This window comes from Primulina huaijiensis, chromosome 5 (assembly GCF_012295235.1).
Source record: "Primulina huaijiensis isolate GDHJ02 chromosome 5, ASM1229523v2, whole genome shotgun sequence".
NCBI classification, from domain to species: domain Eukaryota; kingdom Viridiplantae; phylum Streptophyta; class Magnoliopsida; order Lamiales; family Gesneriaceae; genus Primulina; species Primulina huaijiensis.
The window spans coordinates 18,594,300-18,604,502 of NC_133310.1; the positions used below are offsets into that span (position 1 = coordinate 18,594,300).

General features: G+C 36.1%; 1 protein-coding gene across 4 annotated transcripts; it reads left to right on the top strand.

The window, feature by feature from the left end:
- Positions 1-4,201: 4,201 nt before the first annotated feature.
- Positions 4,202-10,203, top strand: LOC140976787 (uncharacterized). Of its 4 annotated transcripts, XR_012175318.1 has the most exons (11): positions 4,202-4,854; positions 5,395-5,440; positions 5,550-5,631; positions 5,729-5,774; positions 5,854-5,952; positions 7,012-7,080; positions 7,159-7,492; positions 7,766-7,914; positions 7,991-9,431; positions 9,530-9,634; positions 10,014-10,203. XR_012175318.1 is itself a non-coding variant. In XM_073441097.1 (9 exons), exons 1-9 carry the CDS (start codon positions 4,423-4,425, stop codon positions 9,365-9,367), a joined length of 2,634 nt encoding a protein of 877 aa, XP_073297198.1. In that variant the 5' UTR covers positions 4,202-4,422; the 3' UTR covers positions 9,368-9,852. The 4 variants fall into 4 exon arrangements, 1 of the variants encoding a protein (XP_073297198.1); XR_012175317.1 differs by having other exon boundaries at positions 7,991-9,634; XR_012175316.1 differs by lacking the exon at positions 10,014-10,203 and having other exon boundaries at positions 9,530-9,852.

Consider the following 10,203-nt stretch of genomic DNA (forward strand, 5'->3'; position numbering starts at 1 on the left):
GCAAGACAAGACAATAGTTTCAGTAGTACCATGTTGCAACTCATGGCCATGGCCATGTATTGTTTCCTGTATTTTTATATCTATGTATTTGCACACCAAGACAATGTTTCTTAATATTTATGCAGACAATGCTAGTAGTGGTTTCTTTGAACATATTGCAAGCCCTTTTTTCATTTTTGTCTTTGACTTGATGATACCGATGTGTATAATGATTATTATTTAGACTCGACTGGTCCTATTCCTCAAGCTACGGACTACCCTTCACCTGTTGCTTATTCATTCGGTGCCCATTCGACTGCTTATGAGTACAACTATGGTCATGTCGTCGCCAGTGGTTGGGATTAGCTCGACTCCATCATTGTGTCCATGACATTTGCTCATATGTTGTTATAATGGTATATTTAGATCAAGCAAAGTTAAGTTTTTAAAATTGATGTTTATATGACTGTTAATAAGATGAAAAATAATTTTCACGATTGGCAGTTCACTTAATATTTTCTTTAATATCTTCCATTTTAAGGCATGAAAGATCGTACACACCACTTATGAATTCGAATTGATTTAGAGCACTTTTCTGTGAAAATGTCTTTTACAACTTAAGGTTATCAAATATAACAATGTTGGGATATTTAGACACAGATATGACTTTTTAAACAGCATATGATCTAAGTAAAAATTCTAAAACTTAACGCAATTTAAATTAGATTGTAGGCTGGTTATCTGACTAGCATTGATGCTTGAAAGGTACTAATCCAATTCACAACTCTTCCAACTATTTCCAGCTAATAAAAAAAGTACAAATCCAATTCACAACTCTAGAAAAGTTTCACAATTTCCCCATACAGTACACAGAAGAAAAACACAACAATCCAAGTAGTTGTAAGATGTAAATGAGAGAATGCATTGAGAAAAAAATATCTAATCATCACTATTAATTTTCAGAGATTCAATTTGTTTTTTTATCTCCTCCATCATCTCTACTAAATTTGCAAGTGCAACTTCCAATTTAACTATCTTTTCTGCTTGAGTGACACTTGCACTTGCATTTGCACTTGTACTAGAAGGTGCGTACGATGTTCTTTCAGCACTAGGAGTAGAGGAAGAAGCTGCAACTTGATTGTCCATATACGAACCAAAAGCTTTTAATGCATCATCCTTAGAGGAGAATGACCTGTGAGACGCACCGCTAAATTTATTAACTTGTTTTTGTGCCTCTTCCCAAGTCTCATATACACCAGGTTTACGCCCAATGAAAACTATATATGTTTTCCCCTATATCACAAGAAAAAATAAAGAACATTACAAATTTTACACTAAATAATTAATATAATTAACAGAAAAAATTTAAATAACGAAGGCTCTCACCATAAACGAAAATAATGGTATGCCAAAGGGTTTTTTTGTTTTACTGTAACAAAAAATAGAGAGTCACTACATATATTTCAGATCTTATATAATGCACATCTTATAAATAAAACTTCAAAATAAGTATTGGGCAAAATGTTGAATCTTTCATCGTATCAAACATAGATCCATACACTAGTTTTGGCCAAGCAATCAAACTACTCTATGTTAATAATAAAGATTATTTATCGATACACAAAATCTTTTTGCACAAACATGTATATAAGAATACACACATGTTACAATCAAATTATTTTATTTTTTTTTACAGATATACACTCTCATACCGCACATACACACACAAAGAGTCTAGACTTGAGAGCCTTGTTACTTTGGCCAATGTTCATAAGGTATAGTTTAATGTCAGAAGTTCCACATTTTCAGTGAGTTTCTCGGTTTACCACATTTTCGAGTCAAAAAAGCATTTTCAACAGGTCTTATAATTTATTTTCAACCTCATCTCACATTCACGGCCATATTCCCAAACATCAAATACAGTTTCACAAAATTGATACAATTGGAAGTGTTGGAGTATCCAACAGATTTGTTGATTAATTTGCAGCTGCTGTTTCCACACCAAGATTTCTACTTTCATGCATAAATTAAAAAGTTCGGCCCCCTTTCCCTCATTGTTGTTTTCTAATTACATAATTCCGTTTTTGTTATTTGGGGTGAACAACAGATGAACAAAGAGACAGTTTCTCGGTTTACCACATTTTCCACATTTTCGAGTCAAGAAATATAATATTTACGAAAAACAAAATAAGAATCATTTTCCATTATCTAGAATTTCACATAAATAAAAAGTAACAAATCCCATATTACCATGAACAAACACACATAACTTGAATTTCACAGAAATTCTTCATTCACCAAATCCCATATTACAAGAAACAAACATATTTATCTTCATTATACAAAAACAAATGTGCAGTGGCGTGAAAAAGCCTCATCTTACCTGCTTCAATGAGAGGAGCTCGTTTCCCTGCTGTGAAAGATGAACAGTGGATTCCGAGAGGGAAGAGGGGAAGAGAGAAGAATTGAAGATTTCGAAATGAAAAACCACGGGGAGATAGAATAGCCCAGATTTGAAATAACTCAACCATGGTTCGTGGAATTTAAAAAAAAAATTTTCCTTGACATGTGTCAAAATATTACTGGAAGGGGTTGAGAAGGTTTGTGCAATTAAAAAAAGAAAATTCCTTGACACGTGTCAAGGAATTAATGGAAGGGGGCAGTGCCCCCTTCGCTAGCATCGACTGAACCGTATTTCATCAATATAGACATCAGACTCATCGAGTCAGGGCATGTACAGGAGCTACGAAGTGCAAGCTTTAGTCCTCGGCCTCCAATGGCCGATGATATCACACTTGGATGTTTCCACGTGCGATAAAGAGGGTGATCCTCATCCGCGATCAAGTTTTCACCTAGAGGTGGGAAAAAATACCAAAAAACCGTACCGAAAAAAAATACCGAAATTATCGAAAAAATCGATATACCGAAAATTTCGATACGGTATGAACGGAATTATTTTTTTCCGTATTTCGGTATATACCGAAATACCGAAAATAATTTTTTATTATTATTATTTTTAAAATTTAAGTTCGATATACCGAAAAAATGTCTGGGTATACCGACAAAATTTTTGGTGTCGGTACAGTATCCGGTATGAACTTTTTAAAAATCAAAAATTCGATATACCGAATGTACGGTATACCGAATTTCCGGTATCGGTATCGGTATGGAATTTTTTCATACCGATATTTACGGTACGGTATACGATACCGTAGTTCCCACCCCTATTTTCACCCGTTTTCTTAAATATTATCACTATTAATTTTTAATATATTAAAAAAGATTTTAAATTAATGCATTAAAAATTGTAAAAAAAATCCAAAAAATTTATATTAAATAAAAAATATAAAAATACCAACTAATACATTTTATAAAATCTAACCATTTGTCTATAAACAAATCACATTCTTTCTTCATTTTATGCATACTTTCTAATTTCTTTCACACAATTTTACACACACAATATTTAATATTTTTCTTTACACATTCTTCGGTACAATTTAATTAACATTCTCCAATATGTAGTCTAATTTTTAATTATGTATCATTTTTATTTATGGTTATTTTTTTAATTGATCATAAGATTTAAAATTTAATTATGTGTAGTTATAATTATTTTTTTTAATTATGTACAAATTTTTTTTTAAATACAAAGTTATCTAATGAAACAAAAAAATTAATATTTCAATAACAATATGTTTTCACCATTATAAGAATACGAGATAAAATTATTTGATATCATCACAAACTTCATCTCACCCTTAAATATGTCGATTGCCGAGTAAAATAGTCCCATCTTACTGAGTAGTTAAATGCAAATCTATACTATATATAAATGCTGATGTTTTAGTATTTCGATTTTGTGACACCAATTATATTTTACAAAAATATCCAATTCATTTAGATACATAATATTTTTTTTATATAATTTAATCATAATTATAATATCTAATATTTTTTAAAAACATATACAAATCACATATTTAATATAATTATATCATTTTTATTTAAATAATAATTTAAAAATGTAACAAAATTTTATAAATCATTTCAATCTATTAATAATTATTATTATAAATTCTGAAAATATCTCTTGTGAAATGATCTCACGAATCTTTATTTATGAGACTAATCAACCTTACGGATATCCATAATAAAAAAAAAATTTATAACATAAAAAATAATTTTTTCCATCTATAAAATTTCTCCTTTGATATCATTAATGATTGACAAGTGAGGCCGTGCAAAATTCATTACGGATGGGACCAGACCCCACTATGAAAGAACACCCAAGCCTCAGGTATTGACCTAGGCACGGTCGATGTTAGCCGAAGGGAATTCTAAGGCACCCGAAGCAAATCAGATTTCATCCGGCGAGGGGAGAGAAGCCGAGGGTTTGGTGTAGAGAGAGAAAGGTGCAAAGTAGCAAAAATCCCGAAAGAGATGGGCCACATCGCGAGGAAGAAGAAAGGTAGGCCAGCAAAGGTAGATCCCGGAGGCCGCGGCACGCCCCCGTCGCAAAGGGAGCCTAGGCGGAGCAACCGCCGTCGGAGTGTGAAGTACATGTTCGAGCTTGACGATTACTTCGACGAATTAGGGCTCTTCGAGGATGACGAGGACCAGCAGAGGAGAGAGAAGGAGCTCAAGCTATTGCTCAAGGTGGAAGGCAAGGGCACTGGCGGCGGCGCCCAACCAGAGTCAGCAGGTCCTAAGCCGGGCCGCCCTGGGCGGCGCGTGAACCACCCTGCGAGCCCGTCATCGTCGTTCTCTTCCGACGTTGACCTTCCGTCTAAAAAGCGTAAAATGAACGAGGGGACTGATGACGAAAATGGTGACGCCAGCTACGGGGATAACTGTAACGACGACCGTGTAGAGGTGACCATCATTTCATTCTTGAATGGAAACTTGCGAAAATGGTAATAAAGTAAAAAAGAAAACAAATCTATTGAAACTACTGGGAAGTGATTTTGTTATTTTTATGGGCATATATTTATAGTATGTTATGAGAGAAGGGTCTATAGATTGAGGTGTGGGTGTATGTATAGCCGCGTGTTTGTTGGCGAATGAGGGGCATAGTTGTTTTTCTTTGCGTGTATATGTATGGATATGTAACTGTCAAAATAAACTAACCCTCACGGAATGTAATTACGCCACCATCTCTCTCATTCACACCTTTCTTTCTTGCGGCGTCACACTCACACACATCCAATGTGATAGAAGTGCACTCATACACACACGCATGCCATATAAACACGCCGTCTCTGTTCGTTTCTCCTAGATTACGGAGTGAGGTGGAATGGGGTTGTGTATAAATGGAGTAGTCGTTTATAAGTTTGTTTTTTATTTTGAATATCTCGTCATTTTTGGGTTTCGTGTTATTTTTGAAAGTTTGAATGAGTTCTTTGGTTTTGACAGGTCTGGGAAAGGAAGTCAGAATTCAAAGCCAAAATCTTGGCTCCAGGCCTGTTTTTTTTTATATTTGTGATGGCTTTTTAATGAGTTCCCATATTTTAGTTTTTTGATGCTATAGGTCGGATATTTGTTGAATTTAAATGATTATTATGGTTCAGGGCCACAGACAAGGGCTGCTCCATCTGGGCTACCGTTGCCTGACAAGAAGACATTGGAGTTGATTTTGAACATAATTCAAAGGTACGTGTTATATATAAATTGACTGATTAGATTGCATGCGAATGAATTTTCTTTTTAAAATTTAAATTTTGAAGTGTTTTGTTTGATTTTCGAGCAGGAAAGATATTTATGGTGTCTTTGCAGAACCTGTTGATCCTGAAGAGGTAATAGCGATAATGTGTGGCTTAAGTTTAGCTTGTCAAGGTTAAAATTTCTTAAGTGGTTGGTTGGTGTTTTGTATAGCTTCCCGATTATCACGGAGTGATAAAGAATCCTATGGACTTTGGTACTGTGAGGAACAAGCTGAGCAATGGGTTATATACGACTTTGGAACAAATTGAGGTGAGTTTAGTTTCTCTCAGTGTGGGCTTGGTCCTTGTTACTGTCCAATATATGATGTATGGTGAAGTACTTTTATTTGTTTTTTTTATATATTAATTTTCTTTTTTTAGTTCTTGTAAATCATGGTAGTTTTTGGGGTTTGCTGCGTTAATGTTTGACTTCTTCTTCCTGTACCAATGCTTGAATTTGTCATGTTAGTGTATTTAGTTGTTCCGCTGTTGTAAAATCTTCATTCAAATGTTTTTGTTCTGATATCTTACCTGCATGCATAGTTATGTTGATATATATTATGGAATCAGGGTCGAGCTTCACAATATTTTAGCTTAAAAAATTGGCAGCATTTTCAGACATAATCGTCATTTTCCCGTGTATGGCTGGATTAATTGAGTAATGGCAACGATAGATCCTGGTGCATATTAAAAACAACTATAGAAAAGATGTAGGTGGCTTAAAATTTCAAGGTACTTAAATGATTGTGTGTAGTAGCTTTGCCATTGAATTCAAGTTGTGCTTGTGGTAGCACCGTAGCAGGCGACATTCGGTAAATCACCCAATGCCTTTGAAGACAACATGGGTTTTGCTAAATTTTTTGATTATCATATCTGAAGATCGACACGAGTTAGTCACTTCAAATCTAATATCCGAAGCTCCTAGTTGGACACTGAACAATTGTTTTTAGAACTCTGTGAAAGAAAGGTTGAATCTGACTGCTCTGATTGGTACAGTATTTTTTAAATACTTGTCTCACCGTGTTATTCTGAAACGTGTTATCATAGAATATTGTAGTTATCTTTGTTCTGGGTCCACTTTTAGTCTTTCTGATATCCAGTTGTGGCTGGCTAATATTTTTTCCACTTTGACATTTGAATGTTAATATTCTTTCATTGCTGGCTCATTGTCTTCATTTTGAAGTGTGCTCAAAACACTTCTTGTGCAATATTGACTCAAAACACCTCTTGTGCAATTTGGTACCTGTAATTTTGAATACCATAAGCTAATATTATGACTGGCAAGAACTATAAAATGCTATTTTTGAATTTCGTGCATGCGGTCGTGCAGAGTGATGTTTATCTCATATGCTCAAATGCAATGCAATACAATGCGCCCGATACCATATACTACAAGCAGGTAAAAAGCCTGCACTTTCCTTCTTGGCTATTCCGATTTGTTTGAGCGATTGTTGATTTATTTATTCACTTGCGAAAGGCACGCGGCATGCATGAGCTGGCGAAAAGGAAATTTTATGAGTTATGTTTGGATAGTCGCAGTTCAGAAAAGGAGAGCAAGTGTGAGCAGAATATAAGATCTAGCTCCATTCTAAATAGACAAGTAAACATCCCAGTTAGCCAGACTGTGCAAGACTCTCTCGGCTCTGATTTCTCATATGGAGTCACTCTTGGGGCTGCGGTAGATATTCACCAAGTCTCAAATGCGATCCTAGCTGTTGGATCTTCAAGACCTTGCAGTGTTGATCGACTTGTCGAGAGAAACTCATTCTCAAATCACAACAATCTTGACAAGGGAGAAGCATTACTGCCAGGTATTCCTCGACTTCTGTTAGGACAGAGTTTGGCTGGTTAACTCAAAACTCACATATCTGTCAGTTTTTCAATTTCTTTTTTTTAAAAAAGTGTTTCTAACTGATTTTCTATGGTTCAGTAATGCACTGTTGAAAACCTCTCTTTCACGTACTAAATTCTCGAGGAAACAAACTTTTTTCCTTTCATATGTGCTTGTTGTGGTTTCACTGACAGCAAAATGAATTTTTTAGTGGGTAATTAGTACGTTTAACTTGTCAGCCTTCTCTTTGCAGGAAACAGTTCGCTGTCTAAACCTGGTAGAAAATTATCAGCACATGAAGAAAACCGTCGTGCGACTTATGACATTTCTTTAACTAATCCTTTGGCCTGCTCGGAATCTCTATTCTCAACTTTTGATGGAGAAAGCAAGCAGCTGGTTCCGGTACATAGTTTTGGAATGTGTATCTTGCTGTTTCTTATTTGGGATTTTCTTTCTCAATGGTTGCAGTTTTCCTCAGGTTGGGGCTTATGCTGAGCATTCGTATGCTAGAAGCCTGGCTCGCTTTGCTGCTGCTCTCGGACCTGTTGCCTGGAAAATTTCTTCCAAGAGAATTGAACAAGCACTGCCTCAAGAAGTAAAGTACGGATGGGGTTGGGTGGGAGAGTATGAGCCACTTTCAACTCCTGTATTAATGCTGGAAAATTGCGTTGTGAAGGAGCCACCATTTTTCACGAAAAAATTACCTGATGATACTAGGAAGTTTGAGAAGATTCCTACTGTTTCAATTTCTTCCAAGGAAATCCAGGGAACTATGCCTTTCATAGAGAAGAATCCGCAGTCTGTTGGTCCTACCAAAATCAGATCAGCTTCTGCTCCTATCACTTTTCCAATGAAGTCACAACCAGATAGGGAGAATGTTTCAGAAGTAAAAGCATCTTTCTTTTTAGATCCTTGTAGCAAACCTAGTACTTCTAATCTTAATCGCCACCATGAAAAATCAAGATCCAAGAATGCTGGCGAATCTGAGAAACAGGTTGAATTGAATGGACCGCCTTTATTCAATAAAAATGTAGTTGATTTTATCGGTCAAGGGCATGTTTCGAAGGGTTCAGAAGTGGAAGTTACGAGGTCAATCTTCCCTTCAAGAAACGTCAACTTCACATCTTCTGGATCTGTTAAGCAGCCTGATATTAAAGAAATTGCTGTTGGAGGATTGCCTAATGGCAAAGTTGGTGGTGATAGGATCAATGGCAATACAATTGCGAGTTCATCCTCTAATTTGGCAAAAGGAGTAGGGTATTATCCCCAGGAACAAGGACAGGGTCTTAGTGACCCTGTTCATCTGATGAGAATGCTGGCTGAAAAATCTCAAAATCAACAAAAATCGTTTTATCAACCTTCCACTGATGCTCCAAGCGTTTTATCTCCAGATCCGGATAAAGATAATTTGAATAACACTATCACAGCTGTCTCTCATGCACCGAGGTCTGTTGGAGCCGGTGGATTTAGACCAGTTGTTGAACACACTAATCCTTTCAAGAACCAACATGCTAATTTCCTCAACATTTCTACCCGTGATATGCATTCTCAAGGATCACGATTTCGTGAAGAGTCCCCAGCTTCTGTAATCCACTATCGGCCAGATAGAAACAATTTTCCATTCAATGTTTTTGTATCTCGAGGCGGCCCACAAACTATGAGAGTTGGAAATGATGTGAACTTTCAAAACCAACCAATGGCGTTTCCACCTTTTCCTCCTAACTCAAAACAGATGTTGGAGTCCCTTCCCCCTGATTTAAACGTTGGTTTTCAGTCACCAGGGTCTCCCGGTAAAAATCCCTCTTCAGGTGGCCTGGTTGAGTCGCAGCAGCCTGATTTGGCTTTGCAACTCTGAGACACTGACATTTCGACTCCAAAAGAAGGCTGTTCTATTTGTTTCACAGCTTACATTTTTCGAAGTAACTTGGTTCCCAACTTGGATAATTTTTTTGAAATGGCATCCAGAGTCATGTCCTGAGTGAATGATAACATGTTTCCATATGCTATTCTCTCGCAGGGTAGGAGCCCAATGAGATTTGGGGATGGCAAATATATCTGGACTTGTAGACTAACCACCAAGTGGCATGACGAGCGTCTGTCATAATACGTGGATTTTTGACTGGTATGGCGTTTCTTGTTGTTTGTGTTGCATTAGAGTAGGTTGAAGATGTAAAACATGTATTTGCAGTGTAGCAAATATTTGTTGTAAGCAGCAATGTGAAGCGGAGGATAAGTGGTGGATTTGTTGCACATTATGCAATAGCAATGTTACTCAGAGAGTGAAGTTATTTTATGCTGAGAATGCTGTTTCTGCAGCTTGTGATCCATCGAGTTGTTCATTACTTGTTATTTTTTTAGATTTGTCATTTCAAGAATTTATATACATGTTTTAGATCTTTCTTTGTTCCAAAAATATCTACGCATATTGTACGATAACAGCACACGTCGTGTAGTTTGACGTAGATGATATGTTAAATTTTGGCTTTACGATCCATTTTCAGACAAGAAAGAAGCAGGAGGGGGTGGATAGACTGATGAAGAATTTGGTTGATTTAGAAAAGAACTTTCCTAATTGTTGTTCTGTACTCTTTTTTTTTTTTTTAAAGAAAATGTTCTGTATTTCGAAGGCCGTTTCTTGTTTTATTTCGACTTTGACAACTGTACTATTATCAGCTCTTATCGTAGTACATA

Excerpts from the sequence above, each read along its gene's own strand:
- LOC140976787 (XM_073441097.1), top strand. The coding sequence starts at position 4,423 with ATGGGCCACATCGCGAGGAAGAAGAAAGGTAGGCCAGCAAAGGTAGAT. Across the intron at positions 4,855-5,394 it reads GTAACGACGACCGTGTAGAG|GTCTGGGAAAGGAAGTCAGA; the intron begins GTGACCATCATT and ends TGGTTTTGACAG. Across the intron at positions 7,493-7,765 it reads GGGAGAAGCATTACTGCCAG|GAAACAGTTCGCTGTCTAAA; the intron begins GTATTCCTCGAC and ends TTCTCTTTGCAG.